Source organism: Bos mutus, chromosome 14 (genome assembly GCF_027580195.1).
Source record: "Bos mutus isolate GX-2022 chromosome 14, NWIPB_WYAK_1.1, whole genome shotgun sequence".
Classification (NCBI taxonomy): domain Eukaryota; kingdom Metazoa; phylum Chordata; class Mammalia; order Artiodactyla; family Bovidae; genus Bos; species Bos mutus.
Window position 1 is genome coordinate 19,204,173 of NC_091630.1, and position 26,022 is coordinate 19,230,194.

The following is a 26,022-nucleotide window of genomic DNA, read 5'->3' on the forward strand; positions in this document are numbered from 1 at the left end:
CAGTTGGGTCATTGTTTTCTCTTTCCTCCCAATCAGTTCCACCAAACCACTGGCACAAAGAGTTCAAACCATCTAAAATTTGGAGACCATCTAAAATTCCACTCTGCTCAATGTGGATTTCCCACCCGCACCCCCCAACATATGTCACCAATGTCAGTGTCATTTTCTGACCCTCCGTCGATGCATGACACCATGCCTCCACACAAAGGGCCCTCAACACAGCCTTTGTTGTGAGTTCACACCAGTGTTCCACCACAAAGTGAGCTGGAAGACCATCTACCGTTGAGGGCCCTGCAGGAATACCAGCAAAAAGGTTTGTCTTTACTGAATGACCATCGGTTCTTGCTGGATGAATTTCCACTGATCGGCGTACATGCTGCCTTTGCAGCCCTGCCACTTCTCTGTGTCAGGTTACCCTGAGTAGACCCAGGTGTTACTGAAATACAATGTCTCATTGTTACTTTCTGATTTCATTTCAATGAACAAGCCTGGGGTGTGCTGCTGAGAACTGTGGTGGTTTAGAGGTGAAAGTGAAAGTCACTCAGTCGTGTCCAACTCTTTGCAACCCTGTGGAGTATAGCCCACCAGGCTCCTCTATCCATGGAATTATCCAGGCAAGAATACTAGAGTGGGTAGCCATTCCCTTCTCCAGGGGATCTTCTCGACCTAGGGATCAAACCCGGGTGAGTCACCTGCATTGCAGGTGGATTCTTTACCATCTGAACCACCAGGTACTTGAGTTATTATTGAATCCTCCTTAAAAAATTGCTTTGATGGTCATTTCCTGCTTTACCTGAGTTTGGCTTGGTTAGGACCGACAGCTCCAACCCCTCTTGTCTGCTGAAGATTCTCCAGGTGCCCTCCTCACTCTCCATGATGATCTTTTATGATCTGTAGCTTCGATATCCTTTAAATATAGTAGGATCCCATGGAACACAGGACTCATGTACAGAGTTCATCTCTTTCCTGTTGCTTCGCATCCGTATGATGCATCATATCTGCAGTACGCCTTGCGCCTTGTTTCTGTAGCTTCTATTGCCTTTTAAATTAAAGGACATGGATTGGTCTATAGGGAAATGGCAATCCACTCCAGGACTATTGCCTGGAAAATCCCATGGACAGAGGAGCCTGGTAGACCACAGTCCATGGGGTCGAAAAGAGTCGGACACGACTGAGCAACTTGACTTCACTTCATAGTGTAAATTACACTAGATAAAACTGTTTTTTAACTGCCATTAACACGCCAATGACTTTTAATGTGTTGCACATATTTATACACTAGAACTTACAGAATTAAATGAAACCTGTTCCCTTCCAAGATTTCATTCTAATATATATTAATGAAGGATAATCAAATAAAATGATTTGGCTCCTGAACTGATTGGTTATGAAAAGCCGAGTGTGAAGGGAGTCAACTTACACTACTTCTACACTACCTTTTAAAGGCCATTATTACCTCTCCTGGACAGTAAAGAAATAAATCAGTGGCTTTATCAATGTGACGTGACCATCACTTTGGTCTTAATCTTCCTTCTCTTCCATTCTGGGGAAGTACAAGTGAACCAAATAACGTGCATATTTTTATTCCACGTGTATATTTAGTGGGAAAAAAGAACACTTCTCTGATCAGGAATCTAATTTCTCTTGCTTTCGCAGTAATAAACGACTGGTGGCCTTAGTGCCCATGCCCAGTGAGCCTCCATTTAATACCCGAAGAGCCTACACCAGTGAGGATGAAGCCTGGAAGTCGTATTTGGAGAACCCCCTGACGGCGGCCACCAAGGCAATGATGAGCATCAACGGTGACGAGGACAGCGCGGCCGCGCTTGGCCTGCTGTACGACTACTACAAGGTAGACCGCGGAGCCCCGCCTCCCTCCGCCCTCGGCCCCTAGGTCCGCCCCTCTCTGCGGGCAGAGAGGGCAAACTTCGTCCCAGGCCAGAGAACCAAGGGTATTTCCACACTCACCGTGGAACTCAGCCTCTTCCTTGTCTCGTTGCTTCCCTGCTTTCCCGTCTATGAAGCCCAACTTCACCCCTGCCCAGAGGGAGTTTTCCTTTCGGATACTGACTTCCGTGCCCTCTGTTTACAAGCATACATAGTATCTACATTTAATGCCTGCAAGGCAGGAGACCTGGGTTCAGTCCCTGGGTTGGGAAGATCCCCTGGAGAAGCGAAAGGCTACCCACTCCAGTGTTCTGGCCTGGAGAATTCCATGGACTGTATAGTCCATGGGTTGCAGAGTCCGACACAACTGAGTGACCTTCACTTTCACATTTAATTCCTACTTCATATCATATTGCAGTACTTCTTTGCTGCCATTTTTACTCTATGATTTTTGGTGAATAAAGAATATTGCATTGTGTGGCCGTACCATAATTTAGTCATTGCTGTTTTGGGGCATTGAAGCTGCTTTTATTTCTTATTTTATTATTATTTTAAAATTAAGTACTGTGGGACTTCCCTGGCCATCAGTGGTTAAGACTCTGTGCTTCCATTGAAGGGGGCATGGGTTCCATCCCTGGTTGGGGAACTAAGATCCCTCATGATGCATGGTGCAGCCAAAAATAAATAAATTAATAAAATGAAATAAATACATGAAAGAATGAGAACCTTTATGTTTTTGTTTATTTTCTGGCTGAACCCTGTGATGTGCAGGGTCTTAGTTCCCCGACCAGGGACTGAACCCAGTCCCATGGCAGTGAAAGCAGCAGTAAAAGTGCCAAGTCCTAACCACGGGAGTGCCAGGGAACTCCCTAGTTTGCTTTTAGATATTCCATTTCATAAGAAACATCAGGATTTCTAGATTTTTCACTTTTGTAAGAAATACGCCAATGAATGCTTTTATGGTAGACTTTTGCAGCAATTCCAAAATCTGTCTCCCTTTGTTTCACCGGGCACTCAGTATTTATTTTGAAAAACCCTTAAAACAAAATGAATGTAATTCACTTGCATTATAAAAATACTTGTCACAGGTACCTTCAAAACAGGAGTATTTCAGGAAATTGAACAAACATTGGTCTGTCTCTACTATAAAGGACTATATCTGGTATGACCTGCTTCCTTAGAACCATTGAAATGTAAAAAGTCAACAAGTATTTACTGATTGAGGATATTTATTGCCTGATTTGATTGTAAACACCTGGGCTTCTGCTGGGATTGGCACAAAGGTGAAAATGGCTGTGTTTATTTTGCCGGTTGGGTGCAACTCTTTAGAATAAGCACTAAATCCTCCTCTTGCCCTCTCCCTCCATCAGGAGAAAATCACACGGGAGGAATTTCTATTTTAGTTAAGCGTCAGTCTCGGTTTCCTACTTCGTTCCTGCATCCCAGTTCCTGTTTCCTCCCAGCAGTCTCCACCATTGCAAGTTGTGCTGCCTCCTGTGTCTCTCCTAAACCAGAGTTTTCATGCTTTCCAAGGATCTCCCACCAACACCAACACCAGTACCAACCCTGGCACTGACCGACCACCCCCAAGCCTACTCTTTGACCAACGTTCCCTAAAATTATTCATTCCTTTTCCAGCTTCCTCTAATTTTCTCTATTAAAACTCTAAGGAGGGCTCCCTCTGTGGGGAGAGAAAATACAGTCAAGCCAAGTTGTGCTTGTTAGTCTCTCAGTTGTGTCCGACTCTATGCGATCTTATGGACTGTACTGCCAGGCTCCGCTGTCCATGGAACTTTCCAGGCAAGAATACTAGAATGGGTTGCCACTCCTTTCTCCAGGGAATCTTCCCGACCCAGGGATCGAACCTGGGTGGGTCTCCTGCACTGCAGGCAGATTCTTCACCATCTGAGACAGGGAAGCCCCAAGCTGTGCTTATTAAAGATGAGATATTGAGTTGGTCAAAAAGTTGGTTCAAGTTTTTCTGTAAGCTGTTATGAGCAAACATTTTGGCCAACCCGATACAAGGTTTGAGTAACTGATAGGTTGGCCCATCCAGGCTATTTTAAATGAGGACATTATTGACTCAAATAAATGCATCTTTTATGGTTAGAAAGTGATGGAGAAATAAATGAAAGGCATTCCACTTGCACCCTTGCAGTCTAGGCTGACTTTTCCCCCTTACTAAGAGAGCTGGAATTGGCAGATTTCACAGCTGTCTTGTGAAGGTATACAATTCCCAACATGACTCGTGACCTAGCAAAAAGGGGCTTTAAATTTGGCAACTGGGGTCCACATGAGAGAAGGTAGGGTCTAGTCTCCATTTCATGCAAGCAGGGCAGTTTCCTACACGGAACAGGGAGCACCCGAAAAAAACTGAGCCTGAAAAACAAAGATGGTTTCTCGGCAGGCTTTCTTTTCTTCTTTTGTTTGTGGCTGTTTTATATATTTAAATCCTTTTTGACTGAAAAGCTAATTTGAGAAACACAAGGATAATTTCTAAATGTTTTGGGGTGAACATTTTCAGAATGTATTAAGGATGGTACAGAACTTATCATGTTAGACTGTTTCATGTTCTAGGCTACTTCTTGAGGGTTTCGATTTATTAGACTTTTGTGTTAATACTTAATGTTTGGAAATGATCTCATCCCTAGAAATTGCAAAGCAATTTTTATTTATTATAAAAAATAGTTAAGCTTGACACTCATTAAAATCTGGTAACATATCATTAAAGTGACTATGATTTAATAACTTGGGTCATTAAAACTTTTTGGTAACCTATATAACTTCATTAAGCAAATATGTTAGTAATAGTTTTATAAGACTATGAAGAAATATATTAAGATAATTTTGAAGAAACATATTGTTCTTATTTTTTAAAAACAGATTTTATTCCATTACTGTCATAATTTCAGATATCTTTATTAGATGACAGTTCTTTCATATTAATGAAAAAGAGAAATATACCTTGAAACAAAACTCATTAGTAATTTAGGAAAGAATTTAATTTCCCATAGGTTCAAAGGATAAAGTATTAGTAAATATGGTACCTAGATTACCTCTCCTTTTGTACATTATTAATATTAAAAAGAAAGTTGAAATTCTGCTTTCATAAATATTTTAAGATACAGAGTAGGGAGTTTACATAAAACTCACTTTGAGGATATGGAGAAAATGGAACCCTCCTACGCTGTTGGTGGGAATGTAAATTGGTTCAACAACTGGAAAATGGAGGTTTCTCAAAAAACTAAAAATAGAACTACCATATGACCCCACAATTCCACTCTCAGATATATATTAGAAAAAACCCAAAACACTAATTCACAAAGATATGTGTACCTCACTGTTCATAGCAACATTATTGACAATTGCTAAGATACAGAAGCAACCTAAGTGTCCATCGATGGATGGATAAAGATGTGGTGTGTGCGCACACACATACACACAGTGGAATACTAGTCAGTCACAAAAATGAAACTTGCCAGTTGTAACAACGCGGATGGACTAAGAGGATATTATGTTTACTGAAATGTCAGAGAAAGACAAATGCTATATAATGTCACTTATATGTGAAATCTAAAAAATAAAAACACACCAGTGAATATAACAAAAAAGAAACATACTCAGATATAGAGAACAAATTGGTAGTTACCAGTGGGGAGATGGAAGAGAGAGAGGAGGGGCAAGTTTGGGGTGGGGATTAAAGGTTACAAACTACTATGCATAAAATAAATAGGCTACAAAGATAAATTGTACAACACAGGGAATAGCACCAATATTTTATAATAACTAAATGTAGTATGATCTTTAGAAACTGGAGATTACTGTGTTGTACACCTGAAACTTATATAACATTGTACATCAACCAGACCTCAAATAAATAAGTAGTCATCACTACTTCGGAGAAGGCAATGGCACCCCACTCCAGTACTCCTGCCTGGAAAATCCCATGGACGGAGGAGCCTGGTGGGCTGCAGTCCATGGGGTCGCTAAGAGTCGGACACGACTGAGCAACTTCACTTTCACTTTCCACTTTCATGCATTGTAGAAGGAAATGGCAACCCACTCCATGTTCTTGCCTGCAGAATCCCAGGGACGAGGGAGCCTGGTGGGCTGCCATCTATGGGGTCACACAGAGTCAGACAAGACTGAAGTGACTTAGCAGTAGCAGCATCACTACTTGCTCTGTCCATGGGATTTCCCAGGCAAGAATACTGGAGTGGTTTTTCTGTTCCTACCCCAGGGGATCTTCCTGACACAGGGATCAAACCCACGTCTCTTGTGTCTCCTGCATTGGCAGGTGGATTCTTTACCACTAGTGCCACCTGGGAAGCCCCATTTAATCTTAACCACTTCCTTAAAGGCCCTGTCTCCAAGTATAGTCACATTGGAGATTAGGGTTTTAACATACAAACATTGGAGGCATACAATTCAGTCTATAACACTCTACCCGGTTTAAAAAATGCTTTAATGGAATCTATTTGAAAATAAGCTCAAAACTTTAAAATATGCATTTGAAGCTTAGATGTAATCTATTATAAAAATAACCAAAATGCTAGAATTTGTCATAATTTAAAGACTCAGATACTAGCCTAGTTCTCTATTCGGTTCAAGCTACTTACCAACAACAGAGCCAACAACAGCTCTGAAGTCAATTGTGACCTTTTGATTAATTTCAGGCATGACAGAAAAATATGACAGATTTCATTTGTTATTTTTATGTGGTTTGATTTACTTTAGCTTACTTTACTTTCCCCCTGAAGAAGCTGGTGATTCGTAATCATCTGATTCTAGCTCTGGTGAAAGTATTCTTCCCTGGCCCGTTGGTTCCTCTCTATTCTGTTGACCTGGTGCTGCTGGACACCAAGATGTTTGTTTGTTTGTCTAACCATTTGGTCATCCATTTATTCATCCATCCATCCAACAAGGGCTAATTCACCACGACCTTCCAGCAATGGTGTTAGATATTAGGGGGGTGGGTTGAGTATCCAAAGGCAGATGGGACCCCATTTAAGACCTTAGTGAGGTCACAGTCCAGGACGTCTGTAACAGTCCCGTAAACCTATAACAACAGTGCATGGCAGTAAATACTATGAAAGTGATGTGCTCCAGGTGCAGTGAGGAGGGCGTGCCAGCCTTCCAGAGAGCTCAGGTTTTCCAGAGTTGTGCTCAGTCGCTCAGTCATGTCCGACTCTTTACGACCCCATGGACTGAAACTGGTGGTGCTGGAGGTGAAGACCCCACCTGCCAATGCAGGAGACATAAGAGACGGGAGGCAGTGCCTATTCTACGGGGAAGCAGAGGAGAGTTTTTCAGGTAGGCATACAGAGAGGGAGCATTTTAGGCAAAGCAAACAGGAGATGAGAAAACGTGGGAGGTCAAACTCCAGGATGCATTCAGTGAAATCCAAGGAATCAGCCTTGCTGAACTGTGGAGGTGAGTGAGGGGGGAGGGCAGTCAAGGTTGGTTAGGAAGGCAGCGACTCCTTCTGGAAGTGACCAGACTGGTGGGCTGGGCTTTATTTCCCCAAGAGGGAGTGCAGGGCTAGGTACATGGCCTTGTTTTTTGCTAGATGAATGAGTGAATAAATGATTTAATAAATATTCATAAGCTTTAGAAATTTTTGAAAGAAATCTTTTTATTTTTAATTTAAAAATGGAGCCTTTTGTTTTCAGTTTATATACATTATAGAAAATGGATAGAAGCTTAAAGAAAATGAAATTTCCTGTAATTTTTCTATTATATTCTTTGACATCATTTTCTCTATTACTGAAGGATTTTGAACATTGGGCTGGTGGATTGGAGAAATGACTTACACATGTTATAGCAACAGCAGCAGCAGGGAGATGGATTATGAGCAGAGAATCCAGTGAACAGGTTGTTGCGATTGTCCAGATAAAAAAGAATGAAGCCCTAAAGTAAGACCTAATGGTAGCTGTTCCCTGGGTCAGCATTTGTGAGCTTCTTCTTAAATCAGCTGCTATATTTAGTCAGTCATGCAACACAGAAACAAAGCTGTATGTTCAGGAGATCATTGAGTATTTGTTTGAATAAAAGTTGGCAACTGATTCTGTTTGTGTGTGTGTGTACGTGTATGTGTGTGTGTGTGAGAGAGAGAGATTTGATGAGAGAGCCCTATAACTAGGATCACAATAGCTCAGTTGATTCTCAGAGTAACCAAGGCGGAGTACAGAGGAAGGGCTTTGGGGAAAAGGATAATTGTAGGTTGAGTTTGAAGTGCTTGTAGGATATCCAGGGAGGGGTGTGTGGTGGTGAGTCTAGACTCGGAAGGGGCCTGAGTTCAGAGGTCTCGGTTTCTCTAAGAAGGACAGTCTTTGGGAAGCCAGAAGTAAACATGGTTCAGGGGGGCCCAGATGGGAGGGAGGAAATCTGAAGGCACAGTGGGGTCAGCCTGAAAGAGCACTCTGGTCCTTCTCAATGGAGCCAGATGGATTTGCAGGGACTAAGTGAAGGAGAGGAGAGACCAGTTAGCTGATGCAGTAACCCAGGCAAAAGAGGTGGGGGGCTGAGCCAGGAGGCAGGCCTCCACAGGGAAGTGGATGGATCTGAGTCACATGGGATTTAGTGTGGTGTCTTTAAGACTCATTCATATTATAGCATGTATCAGAATTTCATCTTTAAGACTGAATAACATTTCATTGTGTGTGTGTGTGTGTGTGTGTATATATGTATGTATGTATATAAAACACATTTTGTTTACTCATTCATCTGTAGATGGACATTTGAGTCATTTACACCTTTTGGCTATTGTGAATTATGCTGCTGTGAACATGGGTTTGCTTAGTATTAAAATTTTGTGATTATCCGTCATCTTCAGTAGATGATAGGAGTTTTGTTTTATTCATTTCGTTTCTTGTTTAGCATGTAGTAATGCTGCTACTCTGTAGACCCTCAACATCGACATGTGCATGAAGGACTTAAAATTGATTTACTTTATTTTTATTTAACAAATGCTTATAAATTTCCACGCTAAGTGCCTTTAAAAAATCAACTCTTCTGATTTTACTAAACACCCGGTGAGGTGTAGAACTACCACTATTCCTTTTTTTACAGCTGAGGAAACTGAGGCAGAGTTAGTTTGTGGTAGAGCTGAGATTTGAACCGAAACGATCAGGTCGAGGTCTGGACTCTTAGTCACCCTGCTGTGTCGCCGCCCTCGCCCAGCTGGCTGGGCTTGCAGACACATTTGGGTGAGTGGAAACCATCCATGAGGATTGCAAGAGAAGTCCAGAAAAGAGAAACTTCTCATAAACACTCTTTTATGTCAAAATAGTGCAGGGTGCATTTTCAGTGCAAAGGTGTGTGGCTAGAAGGAAGATCTGGAGATTTAGGGGAAAAACAAAATTGAAAAACAAAAAAATCAAAAACATCCAACCAGCCAAACAAATCTAAACCCACTGTTCATGTATTTGAGAACTGTGGTAGAGATAGAAAAGCGATCCATAGTGCCGTCGAGTGATTAGATGATGCTCAGAAACACAGCTGGTCGGGGTGTCCCTTCTCTCAAGTAGCGCTTTTTCAATAATCTTTCAGGTAATGCATTGGCACTGTAGTTGTGAAGTCCATAATAAAAGTGCCTTAGGAGAAGAAGGGTGGAAGGCAATGGCACCCCACTCCAGTACTCCTGCCTGGAAAATCCCATGGACGGAGGAGCCTGGTGGGCTGCAGTTCATGGGGTTGCTAAGAGTCGGACACGACTGAATGACTTTACTTTCACTTTTCACTTTCATGCACTGGAGAAGGAAATGGCAACCTACTCCAGTGTTCTTGCCTGGAGAATCCCAGGGACGGGGGAGCCTGGTGGGCTGCCGTCTATGGGGTCGCACAGAGTTCGACATGACTGAATCGACTTAGCAGAAGAAGAAAGGTGAAAGGAAGGCAAGCCGTGAGCTATGTAGGGAGGTTGGATAAAGGTGGCCCAGGTATTAGGTGTTGCCTCACCACTGAACGGTGCAGCCCACTACCCAGTTTTCCCCTCTACATGTCAGTCTAGAGTCCCTCATCACAGTGGGGGGTCAGTCCTGTTCCTTAATGGGATACTTGTAGCTCCAAGATGCTTTTTCTCTGCTCCAGAGTAGAGATACCCTTTCCCCTCATCTGCGCCCAACCAAGGAGGGGAGGACTCAAGAGGTGCGCAGGTCCAGCAATAACTGCCTGTGTCAGCGGAGCACAGCAGAATCAGGATTGCTGTGACTTTGCATCAGTCATCACCGTTTTGTGTCTGGTCCGCTTCATTGCTACTCAGGCCTCTCACCTTTAACCATCTCCTGGCCATTGCGAATTTGCCACCTTTCTCCAGAGAATGTTCCGTTTCATTTTCTTTGCTTATGCTGGTGTCAAGCTCTCTGCACAAGGTCACAGTTGCATCTATGTAAGTCTGACTGACGGTTGGTCATGATTTCAGGTTCCTCGAGACAAGAGGCTACTGTCTGTAAGCAAAGCAAGCGACAGCCAAGAGGACCAGGATAAGAGGTATGATGATATACATAGGAGTATGCCTGACTCCCCAGATAACTCCTTTTTTATGTTTTTGACAACAATAGTATTAAACTATAACTTTTGTTCTTGAGAGGGTATGGGAGTTAAGAAGCTTAATGTCTGCTCCCTGTCTTTTGGAGCCTGGACCAAAACCGGATTTCTCAGTTGGAAGAGCAAATCGTAGTTTTTGGTTTTGCAATTTGCAGAGGTTCATTAGTGTCTTCCAAGGAGGCTGCAAATCCCAAGAGACAGAGATGATATACTGGCAAGATAGCCCACTGCTAGTGTGAACTTTTCTGTTAATTCAGTGGCTGTGTAACTGCGATGAGGCTCTTGAGGGAGTGAGACATTTGAAGATGACCTTTGGTAAGGGGGAGAGGAAGGAGGCCAGGCTGATCTCAGTCCAGGGAGGAGCTGGTAGGGAGCCATGGGTGGCAGAGGACACTGTCAGGGTGCAGGGGCAGGAAAGATATTAGGAGACCATAGGTAACACTCTTTTCCTTCAATCCTGAATTAAGAACCAGTTGAAAAACAAGACACAGATTGAAATTAAAAAGGAAAATAAATCAATTTTATTTCTGATGAAGCTAATTAGAGAATGTGATTTTGAACGGGCAATTTGTAACATATCAGTACTGACTTGGATATGACCTATTATCCAGTCCCAGGCAGGACTTCAGGCCTCCCTGAAGGGACGTATGGCCTGGCCAAGGTGACTGGAGTGTCTGTCCCCTTTCTTTGGCCAAGACGATCCAGACATAAAGGAGGACCCATAAAGGTCTGAACCACCTTGCTCAGCTACTTCTCCCAAAGTAGCTCCCGAACACAACCAATCAAATATATCTCTTCCCCTGCAGAGGAATGGAGAAGCCCCAGTGCTTTTCTGTTGGAGGGTTTTCCACTTGGAAACAAGAAGCCAAGAGAAATGAAGTCTCCTACTAAAACAGATGTCAGAAACTGGCCTGCCCTTGATAGGAACTGCTGTGACCCTGCGATCTTGTCATGTGACTAGCAGTGGGGACCACCCTGCCAGCCAGTGGTATTGTCCATGTGTCACCTCCAGGGCACACCCCCAGCAGAAGGTCAAGGCTGTCTGCATATGATTTGCTGTTCCAAGGGGATCTTCTGGAACTTTATGCTGCTTTGGGGACCCAGGCACTGGTTAGTAGCAGTGATGACAGGGAGAAAGAGGCTGATACTCTTCAGGTCCAATAACTTTTCCTCCATCCAGTCAGTATTTAATAAGCTAAAGAGGTTTAAGTCCTACACCAGTAATCACAGAAAGATTAGGGACGCATGCAGGAGGTGGAGATGGGGAGAGAAATGAATCTAAAATGTGCTCTGTATGTATCGTAATAGACACAAGAGGCCCTGTTTTGGTGAAGTATCTTTTAGAGCAACCTTAAAGACTGACAGCTGCCCATTGTATTTTAAAGGCCGTTTTTATGATATCTATGGAGTGCCTTGAAAAAAAACTGGCAGTGAGGTATAGACAAATTACCTTGTATAGACTAATTATGACTTTGTAGACTTCTGGTTAAATGTAATTTGGAAGGATATCATTTGGTCTGCAGTGTACTCATGAATTAGGGTGCCATGGGCTGGCATAATATCATTACAAATGTTTGTATACAGAAGTCACCACTTTGAAAAGTAATCTCAAGGAGATGAGTCCAGTTTTTTTTTTTTTAAGAGTATATTTTCATCACCATTCCTAGCATTGCATTTTTTCCTCATGTTATAATGTTTGGTTCAATATTAAATTCTATTGCAAGTGAGTCAGTATCTCACAATTGCTCTTAACTTTGCTCAGATCACCCATTTTTGGGGATGACTTTCAAAGTTCTCTGGCATCAGCTTTTAATGTCAGTGCTATCTGTAGAGGCACTGTTAACACATTATAGGACAGTGCTGAGTCTATTATTTCCTTGTCTCGTGGTAATGAAGATTCAACTATATTTGCACGACTCTATTCGCTTGCTTATTTATTTGTTTATAAGAATGCCCAAAATATTTTGACCTGTGTTTCTTGCTTAGAATCCAAGTGTTTTACATGAAATACAGACTTAAGAAATTTGGACTGAAGTGGACTCTGATGGTAGAGGAGTTGATGAATTTAGAATATTTTGGCCAAGCCAGTAAGACCATGCTTGTGCAAAGCCCAAAAGTGTGAAGAAAGTAGATAATTGCTTTGGTAGCTACTGAACATAGACCAACCCTTCTACACTCAACTTGCAGGATATTATCCAAAGGGTACTGCATAAAATGAGTTTGGGAGATTCTGGGTTACAATTAAACTTTTGGAGGAACCGCTGGGGGCCTTTACTGTGTTCACGGCTGTGACCCACCAGGGTGGTCTTCTTGTTGTGGCAATAGCATCTTTTTAAAAAATATTGATTCTATCGTGGACTCCTTTCTTGAGGAACATGTATTAACATGCCATGTGATGTTCTAAAAAACAAGGTTTAGAAAATACTGATATAAATGGGTGGTCTGGGTTTTGGCATCATCCACTCACTGGATTCAGATTAAACGTAATATCTAATTTTCACTGTGTCTTAGACACAGATTCATTGTATTGATTTGGCCACGAAAGCAGGTTATTACTGAAAGCCAGTATGTTTATAGACTCGTGATTTTATTCTTTAAAGGATTCCTTTCTAGAGTGGTTTCTTTAGGTCTGTGGCTGACTCAGAGAGGTTCAGGTATTTTTCTGTTGGCTTTGCTCATGAGGAGCCATTTTCTCCCCAAGCTTCCCTTTGAAGTTTTATCTGAAAAATCAAAGCTAAAAATACCAAGCCCTGTTTGAGAGTTAGGCAAGTTCAGAGGCCAGTTGACTTCCTTTACAGAGAGGAGCCAGGAGAGCTCAATTCTTAGAAGAACCAATTTTGTTCAAACATTTCTCCTGATGAAAAATGCCTATAAACCCCAGAAAGCACCTGCTGGTTTAAAAAAAGCAGACACCAGGGACAGGGTTGCATACAAAACATGCATTTTCTTTCTGTCATTCAGGATAATCTATAAATAAGTAAGAGATGGCCTCAAACCTTACTGACTACTAGGACTTGGATAGTAAAATCACTTTGCTGTCAACAGTGCTCATTTAGTAAGAAGTTGCTCTTTGCTTCTGCTCTCACTCAAAATCCTGCAGTATAGATGCAAATAGTTCATCCTATCCTGGTAAGAATTAATTTTCTAAATCCTTTTTTTTCTCTTTGTACCAGTCAGGAGGTGTGAGATCTGAGAGCTCTTGTCTTACATAAGCCCAGTTACACCACTTCCTTAAGTCCTGATAGTAATTCAATGCTCAGGATATCAATGAGCTCATGGTTTTTCTCAATTAAGTGAAAATATTTTAATGACAAGTTCTCATTATCTTATTTTTATCTGCAAAGGGTTTAGCCTGCAGAACAGTGAAAACTTTTCTTCCCAATCTTCTCCTTCAACCTATTGTTCTGCCCCTAATTTTTAAATTACTGTGAATTTTTTAAAAATTATTTTTAATTGAAAGATAATTGCTTTACCAGTATTTACCAGTACCACAAAACCAGTATTGTATTGGTTTCTACCAAATCCCTGTGTTTTTAAAAAAGGCTATTTAAATTTTTTTCTTTTGAAAGCTTTCAAACATATTCATTAAAAAAACAGTGGTACGAAATTGATCCAAAATCTTGAAATTAAAATGGAATCACAGATAAATAGCCTGGAGACAAGGATTGAGAAGATGCAAAAAGGTTTAACAAGGACCTAGAAGAAATAAAAAGAGTCAATATATAATGAATAATGCAATAAATGAAATTAAAAACACTCTGGAGCCAACAAATAGTAGAATAACAGAGGCAGAAGATAGGATTAGTGAATTAGAAGATAGAATGGTAGAAATAAATGAATCAGAGAGGATAAAAGAAAAACGAATTAAAAGAAATGAGGACAATCTCAGAGACCTCCAGGACAATATTAAACGCTACAACATTGAATCATAGGGGTTCCAGAAGAAGAAGACAAAAAAGAAAGACCATGAGAAAATACTTGAGGAGATAATAGTTGAAAACTTCCTAAAATGGGGAAGGAAATAATCACCCAAGTCCAAGAAACCCAGAGAGTCCCAAACAGGATAAACCCAAGGAGAAACACCCCAAGACACATATTAATCAAATTAACAAAGATCAAACACAAAGAACAAATATTAAAAGCAGCAAGGGAAAAACAACAAATAACACACAAGGGAATTCCCATAAGGATAACAGCTGATCTTTCAATAGAAACTCTTCAAGCCAGGAGGGAATGGCAAGACATACTTAAAATGATGAAAGAAAAATAACCTACAGCCCAGATTATTGTACCCAGCAAGGATCTCATTCAAGTATGAAGGAGAAATCAAAAGCTTTTCAGACAAGCAAAAGCTGAGAGAATTCTGCACCACCAAACCAGCTCTCCAACAAATACTAAAGGATATTCTCTAGACAGGAAACACAAAAATGGTGTATAAACTCGAACCTAAAACAATAAAGTAAATGGCAACGGGATCATACTTATTAGTAATTACCTTAAACGTAAATGGGTTGAATGCCCCAACCAAAAGACAAAGACTGGCTGAATGGATACAAAAACAAGACCCCTACATATGTTGTCTACAAGAGACCCACCTCAAAACAGGGGACACATACAGACTGAAAGTGAAGGGCTGGAAAAAGATTTTCCATGCAAATTGGGACCAAAAGAAAGCAGGAGTCACAATACTCAGTATCAGATAAATTAGACTTTAAAACAAAGGCTGTGAAAAGAGACAAAGAAGGTCACTACATAATGATCAAAGGATCAATCCAAGAAGAAGATATAATAATTATAAATATATATCCACCCAACATGGGAGCACATGAGTATGTAAGACAAATCCTAACAAGTATGAAAGGAGAAATTAACAATAACACAATAATAGTGGGAGACTTTAATACCCCACTCACACTTATGGATAGATCAACTAAACAGAAAATTAACAAGGAAAAAAAAAAAAACATGTATCTATAAAGCTCACTAAAGCAAAGCACAGTAAAATGAGGTATGGCAATAAAAGGCATTAAATTTATCAAATAAAAAAATAAATAAATAAAGTGCTGAAAAATTAAAAAAATAAATAAATAAAATGATAGTTGTAATTATTCTGTTGGTATAGAAAGTTGTTTGCAATAAAAAAAAAAATAAAGCAAATTGGATATAAAAAAATAAATAAATAAAAAAAAATAAAAAGCTCACTAAAAAGACACAACTAAATTCAATGTGCAGATTGAGTCAGGCCTAGGTCACATTATAAACCAGAGTTGTAGCCCCCAAAGTACATGGTCTTAGAGTAGAAAGGATGTAGTTCCCCATAAGGCAATCTTGGTAGAATTTCTATAGCGTGAAAAAAAAAAAAAAAAAAAAGAGATGGGAATACCAGACCACTTGACCTGCCTCTTGAGAAATCTGTATGCAGCTCAGGAAACAACAGTTAGAACTGGACATGGAACAACAGACTGGTTCCAAATAGGGAAAAGATTCATCAAGGCTATATATTGTCACCCTGCTTATTTAACTTATATGCAGAGTACATCATGAGAAACACTGGGCTGGATGAAGCACAAAAAAAAAAAAAAAAAAAAAAAAACAGTGGTATAATGAACCCCCAAAGACCCATTCCATCCTCCAGATTCAGTACTTGATAACTTTTTCTTACACCTATTTATTCTTCACCATTTCTTTCTTTCCCTTCTTTCTTTCTTTTTTTAAAAAATTTTTATTGCAATAGTATTTAAAATAAGTTCCTGGCTTAACTTTATGTCATTTCACCTGTGACATGACATATTTAGAGATCCATATCCATTTGATATGGATCTCTAAATAAACAAGGACCTTTTATTACATAATCTCAAAATCATTATCACATCTAAGTGAATGAACAATACTCCTTAACATCAGCTAACTTTCAGTTCATATTTGATTGTCTCAAAAATCCCATTGCCTCATAAATACCTCTTTGGCTTTTTAGATCAGGATCCAAACAAGATCTGCTCGTCCTGTTTGGCTGTCATGCCTTTTAAATCTCTTAACCTAGAACAAGTCTCCCACCTTTCTTTCTTTTTTCATGCCTCTGACTTATTGAGGAAACCAGGTCAGTAAGATGTGTGATATTCTGGTTTGTATGATTGTTTCTTTTCAGTGTTGTTTAAATTATTCTTCCAGCTCCCGTATAGCCTAAGAACGGGAAGTTAGATATAAAGCTTGGTTTGATTTAGAGTCAACATTTGATTTTTGTTGAGCATTTCCTAGGTGGGGCTGATCGCATGCTACCAGGAGGCACATGGGGGTGCTTGTCCTACTTCTAGTGGTGGAAAGATCCATTTCATTCCATTGTAAAGCTCACCATCAATTTTTTTTCCCCTAATGCATTAGCATCCGCTGATTCTTGCTTGCATCAGTTATTAGGAGTTGCAAAATGATGATTTTTCTAATTCTATCCTGTTGCTGGGGGGCGGGTTTCAATACACAGAAACTGTCTCGGCACGAGTGAAGCCCAGAGTAATTTGAGCGGAGGAGAAAACCGAGTGCAGGTCCTGAAGACTGTTCCAGTGAACCTTTCCCTGAATCAAGACCACCTGGAGCATTCCAAGCGGGAGCAGTACAGCACGAATGTCCCCGAGAGCCCAGCCATCATCCCCGTGTCAGGAATCACAGTGGTGAAGGCTGAAGATTTCACCCCGGTTTTCATGAGCCCACCTGTGCACTATCCCCGGGGAGAAGGGGAGGAGCAACGCGTGGTTATCTTTGAACAGACTCAGTATGGCGTGCCGTCCATGGCCGGCCATAGCACCTACCTCAAGGACGACCAGCGGAGCACCCCGGACAGCACTTACAGCGAGAGCTTCAAAGACGGAAACACAGAGGTGAGTCCCTGGCTCTTACATCAAGAGCCCGAACCGAAACCCAGAACCCATACCTAACTTTTTTCCTCTGTTTGCTTTAAAAAAAAAAAAAAGTATTTATTTCTTTTTGGCTGCACGGGATCTTCATTGCTGCATGCTGGCTCTCTCTAGTTGCGGTGAATGGGGCTACTCTCTAGTTGCCGTGCATCGGCTTCTCATTGCGGTGGCCTTTCTTGTTGAAAAGCACGGGCTTTTGGGGACCCGGGCTTCAGCAGTTTCAGCGAATGGGCTCTGCAGCATAGGCTTAATAGTTGTGGCCCCCGGACTTAGCTGTTCCACGGCACGTGGGATCTTCCTGGACCGGGGGTAGAACTGTCTCCAGCATTGGCAGGTGGATTCTTTACCACTGAGCCCCCCAGAAAAGCCCTTTATTTGCTTTTTATGTGGGATGAGTGAATTCAACTGTGAGTTCATTTTTTTTTTAAAAACATGTTTGCTTCTTTCCTTATAAACAGATTTTATTAAAACACAGGTTGTGTGGAGGAATATTCTCATTTTCCTGACTCTGAGATGACAGATTCCTCTATTGGCTTTAGTTTTAGTCTTAAAATCAAATATTTGTGAAGAACAGAGCTGTTTGTGTGGAAGTTTCCTACTTTTTAAAGTTTTCACCTTGACTTCTTCTAGTTTGTAACCTTCCAAATGGCAACCAAAGGTGTTGCCTGCCCATCATTTTTTAAAAACGAAGCAACTCTTCTTTAAAAACTTATTTATTTTAATTGAAGGATAATTGCTTTATGATATTGTGTTGGTTCCTGCCATACAGCGGCATGAATCTGCCATAGGGGTACATATGTCCCTTCCCTCTTGAACCTCCTTCCCACCCCACTCGGCCATCACAGAGCTGATGTGATGAGCTCCCTGAGTCATACAGCAGATTCCCATTGGTTGCTTTACATATGGTGGTGTATATGTTTCCATGCTACTCTCCATTCACCCACCCTCTCCTTCCCCCACAGTGTCCACAAGTCTGGTCTCTATGTTTGCACCTCCATTCCTGCCCTGCAAATAGGTTTATCAGTACCATCTTTCTAGATTCCATATATATGTGTTAATATACAGTATTTTTTTTTCTCTTTCTGACTTACTTCACTCCGTATAATAGGCTCTAGGTTTATCTACCACTGACTCAAATGTGTTCTTTTTATGGCTGTGTAATATTCCATTGTACATATGTACCGCAGCTTCTCTATCCATTCATCTGTTGTTGGCCATCCACAGGTTGCTTCCATGCCTTGCTGCTGCTGCTGCTAAGTTGCGTCAGTCGCGTCTGACTCTGTGCGACCCCATAGATGGCAGCCCACCAGGCTCCCCTGTCCCTGGGATTAGCTATTGTAAATAGTGCTTCAGTGAACACTGGGGTACATGTGTCTTTCTCAATTATGGTTTTCTCAGTGTATATGCCCAGTAGTGGGATTGTTGGGTCTTATGGTTTTATTTTTATAAAACTAGTTTTATTCCTAGCTTTTTAAGGAATCTCCATATGCTTCTCCATATGCTCCTCTGTAATAGTATCAGTTGATATTCCCACCAACAGTGAAAGAGGGTTCCATTTTCTCCACACCCTCTCCAGCATTTATTGTTTATAGATTAAAACTATATAAATCTTTAAAGACCTTGTCAGATGAAAACTCAAGGAAGAATTGGTATTATCAGTAATAAAGTGTGTATACGTATGTGTACTTTGCACCTTACAGATGGATTCTGTGTATTCTTCTCATGTGCCCAAAGAATTTGCAGAGGCAGTGGATCTTTGCTTGCTTGTTTGTTTTAAATTCACAGGTTTTAAGGGCACAGTTTGAAAATTTTGTTAATTGTATCCAGTTGTGTAACCAACATCAGAATCAACAGACAGCTTCCTCACCCTAAAAGTCTGAACTTGAAGCTCTCCCCTCCCCCCTTGCTCATGGCAAACACTCACCTGCCGTCAGTCACTATAGTTTTGCTTTATCTAAAATTTCATACAAATGGAATGATGGAGTATGCAATCTTGTATGTTCTCTTCTTTCATTTAGTATAATATTTTTGAGTTTCATCTGTGTTACTGGTTATATTAATAATTTCTTAAATTGCTGAGTAATATTTCATGGTAAGCATATATCACAATTTATTCATCAGCTGGTGGATATTTGTTGCTTCTAGTTTTTGGCTATTATAAATAATGCTGTTGTAGACATTCAGGTTTTAATGTGGATGTATGTTTTCATCTCTCTTGGGTACATAACTATGGCTGGACTTGGTGGGTCATCTGATAAATGTATATGTAACTTTATATGGGTCATGTGGGAAATGTATGTGAAACATTGTTGTACAGTGTTTCAAGGTAGCTGTAATATTTTCATTCTCACCAGCATTACATGAGGATTCCCGAACTTTTCCACATCCTTGCCCAAGCTTGATACCACCGATCTTTTAAGCTTTACTTTAGTGTATATGTGATGTTGTCTCATTATGGTTTAAACCTGCATTTCTCTGATGTCTAGTGATGTTGAATATTATTCTGTGTGTTTATTTGACTACTTCTATAACTCCTTTTATGAAATGTCTGTTTCAAATAATTCGCCCAATTTTTAGATTGGGCTGCTGGTCTTTCTTTTATTAAGTTGTAAGAGTTTCTTAAATTGTGTAACCCTTGACCAGTTATGTTTTACAATTTGATGGCTGCTTTATTTAACTATTCAAACAACAACACTATTTAATCTTGATAAAGTCCAATTGATCAATATTTTTCTCTTAGAGTTTATGCTTTTGATATATTGTTTAAGAAATCTTGGCCTAACCTAATGTCACAAATATTTTCTGGTTTTTTTTTCCTAAGCATTTAATAGTTTTTACCTTTTGAGTGTAGGTTTATGATCCACTCTGATATAATTTTCATATTGGATACTAGAGAATTTTCATATTGGATACTACAGAAGTGTTGTCCCATTTTTTTTTTTATGTTGACATCCAGTGTTCCAGAACCACTTGTTAAAAAGGCAGTATTCTCTTCATTTAATTGCCTTGAGATCTTTGTAGAACATCAGTTGCTAATATAATTGTGAATCACCACTCCAATTTTTGACTTGGCGTATGTCATGGTTTTGTTTTTTTTTTGAGTTTGTGTCAGCTTCTTCCACATTTCGGAGCAGTGACTCTGCATTTGAGTCACTGGTCACTGACATCTCATTTTGCCTGGCCGATTAAAGACAACAGCAGAAGGAGAAAACTTGTGGTTTTTTCCTTTCTTAAAGAGGAGTGTGGTGGCAGCATACTGAATACTTGCAGCCTGCTGCCCATTTAGTTGCCAGCAGGACAAACTTCAGCCACTGAGGCTGAAATGGTAACCTTAAACAATAATATCTTAAAATAATGAGCATTTGATGAGCACTTACTCTGTGCTGGGCATCATTCTATGTAATATGGACTCATGTAATCCTCCCAAAACTCCCACGAAGTAGGTACTACTATTGTCATCTCTGTTTTCCAAATGAGATGCATAAGGGCAGCTGTGAACATACCACAGTAAGTGGCAAAGATGGGACTTGCCACAAGCTGTTGGTCTCCAGGGCCAGCGTCCTTGACCATTAGCTCTATATTCAGAGACAACATGGGGCCTTCTGGTTCTCAGGAGTTCCATTGCTGAACATAGTGCCTTACCCCGATGTGTTCGTTTTTTCATCTGAGTGTTCTTTATCTATGTCATTAGCTGTTTCTCATCTTTCATATGATAATAAGAGGGACAAAAGGAACCAGCTCTCTTCAGCATTGGTAGGGGCTCACAGTAGACAGGTCACACTAGCAGCCCTCCTTTCCTGACTCGTCATTCCTGAATGCCTGCTGCTTTCTATGAATTTGGGGAAAGAGCAGAGCAAGACAGGATAAATTCGCTGTGCTCATCAGGGTTCCATATTTTTGGGGTTCAGGGGGCTTTACATCAAGCATTCAATGTCCTTGTAGTGACAATGTTATCTTCAGGTTTGCTTCTTTGGCTTCCTGTGTGGCTTAAAATCATCTACAAGCTTCTTCTCCCTGTTCCCCTCTCCTTTTTTTTCCTATTATTTCTAGGATGAGCAGGGGTTACTTCCTCGTTGTAGTGCATGGGCTTCTCATTGCAGTATCTTCTCTTGTTGCGGAACATGGGCTCTAGGCGCACAGGCTTCAGTGGTTGCAGCAGGCTTAGAAGTTGGGGTGCATGGGCTTAGTTGCTCTGAGGTTTGTGGGATCTTCCCAGACCAGGGATTGAACCTGTGTCCCCTGCATTGGCAGGTGGATTCTTAACCAGTGGGCTACCAAGGGAGTCCCCCTGCTCCTTCTTCTTTTCTTTTTTTTTCAAACTGAGCAAGGGATCTTGTAGGGTTTTGGTATTGTTGAATATTTGGTTTGCCCTCAAGCAGTCAGGGGTGCTTCTGTAGGGAAAAGCAAATCACTCCACAAAGGAATGTGAGGTGCATACTTTTTCACCAAAGCGTTGCTACTAATGTTTTTCTCACACAGTGCAGAAATATTCCATTAGTCACAGAAGAGTCCATGGATGTGGTCCAATGTCAACGGAACCGTCACCCTATTTGGGGGATGTGTTATCAGTTGTGTTGTAGATAAAGAGGCTTATGAAAGGAAGCTATTGTATTCAGGGTTTTATTTTGAAGTGAATGAGAAAGCAACTCACCAGAAATGAAATGTGAAAATTATTTCCATTGAATTTAGTTTAGATGCTCTCCTAGTCTTGGAAATCAGTATTTACATTGCATAAGGTATTTCAATGTGATGTAAATTAATTGAAATCATCTATCATGATCTTCAGCCATGGCATTGTCAACAGGTTATAAAATTAGGTGATTTCAGAGTGATTTCACCAAGTAAATTTCACTAAGGAAAATTTGTCTAAAACCTAGTACTTCCTTTAGGCAAACTTAAAATCCCTACTACTTGTTGAATTGGCAAGTTTCATTTGCTATTACAGATGACTTCTTCTCTCTGTATGTGTATGTGTATGTGTGTGAGTGTGTGTGTGTGGGTGAGTGTGTGTGTGTGTGTGTGTACTGATACCAAGGAAGGGAGCAATTTGGTTCAATTCAAGCCAGTAGCATTAAAAAGTTCTTTAATGAGTTTATTTAGCTAATTTGATTTATATTTTATTCTATATCCTCTTTGTAGTAACATTTGGTAAATATTTGTTTATACTGGGTGTTAGGCATTTTGCTAAATGTGGGAGTAGAGAGAAGGGGGTGTGCCTTGGTTTCTGTGCTCTAGAAGGTTACTATATAATCTGTGATGAGACATAACAATGTTGCTGTTTATTGAGTATTACTGTATGCCAGGCACTGTGGCTTACACATTTTATTTAATATTTACTATGCCACAATCCTGCAAGGAAAGTATTATTTTTCCCACTTTACAGATGAAAAAACAGATCCAGAGAGCTTATGAATGTGCCAAATGTCACACAGCTAATAAGCAGAGAGTCAAGTTGATAAATATAAATCAGTGTAGTATTAACAGCTATCAGGTTTCTAAAGTGAAAGTGAAAGTCGCTCAGTCCTGTCCAACTCTTTGCGACCCCATGGACTATACAGTCCATGGAATTCTCCAGGCTAGAATACTGGAGTGGGTAGCCTTTCCCTTCTCCAGGGGATCTTCTCAACCCAGGGATCAAACCCAGGTCTCCCGCATTGCAGGCGGATTCTCTACCAGCTGAGCCACAAGGAAAGCCCTATCAGGTTTCTAGGAAACATGTAAAACTTGCGAGAGGGAAGAAAGAGTTTTTATAGAAAAATCATGTGTATTGTCATTATAAAAATAAAAGTAGAAGAAAGAATTTGCTTATTCTATTCTACAATTTTGTATAAGTCAGTTAACAGAAGTCTAGCTGTAGGAATGAAGAAACTCCAGATCTCAGTGATATGATACAGTAAAAGTTGATTTCTTGCTAACAATCTTGATACAAGTCTATAGACTTGTCTTCTGATCAGGAATCCAGGTTCTCTCCATCTTCTGACATTACCGTCTCTATATTTGACTTCAGAGTCACCCCAGCTGGGGAAGATAGACCATGGAGATGGCACACTGACTTGTAAATACTTTGATCTGAAAGTGGTGCTATTCCCCCTGTTCACATTTCATTGGCTAGAACTAGTCACATGGTCTCAACTAACTGCAAGAGGCTGAGAAGTTGATTTCCTATTTAGTCCTCCAGTGTGCTCAGGAATGAGAACCATTCAGATCAGATCAGATCAGATCAGTCACTCAGTCGTGTCCGACTCTTTGCAATCCCATGAATCACAGCACGCCAGGCCTCCCTGTCCATCACCAACTCCCGGAGTTCACCCAGACTCACGTCCATCGAGTCAGTGATGCCATCCAGCCATCTCATCCTCTGTCTTCCCCTTCTCCTCTTGCCCCCAATCCCTCCCAGCATCAGAGTCTTTTCCAATGAGTCAACTCTTTGCATGAGGTGGCCAAAGTACTGGAGTTTCAGCTTTAGCATCATTCCTTCCAAAGAAATCCCAGGGCTGATCTCCTTCACAATGGACTGGTTGGATCTCCTTGCAGTCCAAGGGACTCTCAAGAGTCTTCTCCAACACCACAGTTCAGAAGCATCAATTCTTCGGCACTCAGCCTTCTTCACAGTCCAACTCTCACATCCATACATGACCACAGGAAAAACCATAGCCTTGACTAGATGAACCTTTGTTGGCAAAGTCATGTCTCTGTTTTTGAATATGCTATCTAGGTTGGTCATAACTTTCCTTTCAAGGAGTAAGGGTCTTTTAATTTCATGGCTGCAGTCACTATCTGTAGTGATTTTGGAGCCCAGGAAAATAAAGTCTGACACTGTTTCCACTGTTTCCCCATCTATTTCCCATGAATTGATGGGACCGGATGCCATGATCTTCATTTTCTGAATGTTGAGCTTTAAGCCAACTTTTTCACTCTCCTCTTTCACCTTCATCAAGAGGCTTTTGAGTTCCTCTTCACTTTCTGCCATAAGGGTGGTGTCATCTGCATATCTGAGGTTATTGATATTTCTCCCAGCAATCTTGATTCCAGCTTGTGTTTCTTCCAGTCCAGTGTTTCTCATGATGTACTCTGCATATAAGTTAAATAAACAGGGTGACAATATACAGCCTTGACGTACTCCTTTTCCTATTTGGAACCAGTCTGTTGTTCCGTGTCCAGTTCTAACTGTTGCTTCTTGACCTGCATATAGGTTTCTCAAGAGGCAGGTCTGGTATTGCCATCTCTTTCAGAATTTTCCACAGTTTATTATGATCCACACAGTCAAAGGCTTTGGCATAGTCAATAAAGCAGAAATAGATGTTTTTCTGGAACTCTCTTGCTTTTTCCATGATCCAGTGGATGTTGGCAATTTGATCTCTGGTTCCTCTGCCTTTTCTAAAACCAGCTTGAACATCAGGAAGTTCATGGTTCACATATTGCTGAAGCCTGGCTTGGAGAATTTTGAGCATTACTTTACTAGCGTGTGAGATGAGTGCAATTGTGTGGTAGTTTGAGCATTCTTTGGCATTGGCTTTCTTTGGGATTGGAATGAAAACTGACATTTTCCAGTCCTGTGGCCACTGCTGAGTTTTCCAAATTTGCTGGCATATTGAGTGCAGCACTTTCACAGCATCATCTTTCAGGATTTGAAATAGCTCAACTGGAATTCCATCACCTCCACTAGCTTTGTTCGTAGTGATGCTTTCTAAGGCCCACTTGAGAACCATTAGGTTAGCCAAAAAGTTTATTCAGGTTTTTCCATAATATCTGAAAATATAAAATATGAAAATATATATTTCATATAATATATTAAATATTTCATGTAATATATCAATACTAATAATTGATAATTATATCAGTGTATATAATAATTGGTATATAATATATATTCAGATTTCCCATAATATTTGGAAATATATAAATATGGAAATATAATATGTATTATATTATATACATGTATATAAATATAATATCTTATGGGAAAACCTAATGAACTTTTTGGCCCACCCAATATTTATAGGGAAGATGAGATATCTCTACCGTGTATTTCATTATTTAGCCCCTGGTATGTTAATTGTCAGATTAATGTAGTTTGCAGAGAATCCTGTAATGAAATCAAAGAATTATTATTTGTCATACCCAACAGACTTATGATGGTTATGTCCATTGATGTCCTCCTATTCATCTGTAGACTGATATGGAAAGTTACCCTGGATCTAAACACTGTCCAGTGTGATTTTGAAATTTTTCATTTCCTTTCCTAACTGAAGAATAAAACCTTGAAAATGTTGATTCAGTTACTAAAATCGATCATGGCTTTGCTTTTGATTAGTGCAACCAATTTTATTGTTTTTTATTTCAAATACTCAAAATAGTGCATGTAGTACCACTAAAACTTCTATCATTTATTATTTTGTTCTTGAGCCAAGAAAAATTTTGGAAAATCCTTAGAATACAAATTTTATACTTTGGGAAGATTTAGGTTTCTCTGTATGTGCTGTGCTGTGTTAAGTCGCTTCAGTTGTGCCCGACTCTTTGCAACCCTATGGACCTGCCTGTCCATGAGATTCTCTGGGCAAGAATAATGGAACTGGTGGCCATGCCCTCCTCTGGGGGATCTTCCCAACCCAGGGCTTGAATCTGTGTCTCTTACATCTCCTGCATTATTGTTTACTACTAGTGCCACCTGGGAAGCCCTTGC

At 40.4% G+C, this 26,022-nt stretch overlaps 1 protein-coding gene across 3 annotated transcripts in view; it reads left to right on the plus strand.

The window, feature by feature from the left end:
- The window catches only part of GRHL2 (grainyhead like transcription factor 2), a 172,570-nt gene that overhangs the window by 42,687 nt on the left and 103,861 nt on the right, over positions 1-26,022 (plus strand). For all 3 annotated transcript variants that reach the window (XM_014476738.2, XM_070383061.1, XM_070383062.1), the window contains exons 2-4: positions 1,657-1,852; positions 10,310-10,377; positions 16,910-17,303. In XM_014476738.2, the coding sequence (XP_014332224.1) occupies positions 1,685-1,852; positions 10,310-10,377; positions 16,910-17,303 (630 nt within the window). In that variant the 5' untranslated portion in view covers positions 1,657-1,684. The remainder of the gene's footprint in view (positions 1-1,656; positions 1,853-10,309; positions 10,378-16,909; positions 17,304-26,022) is intronic.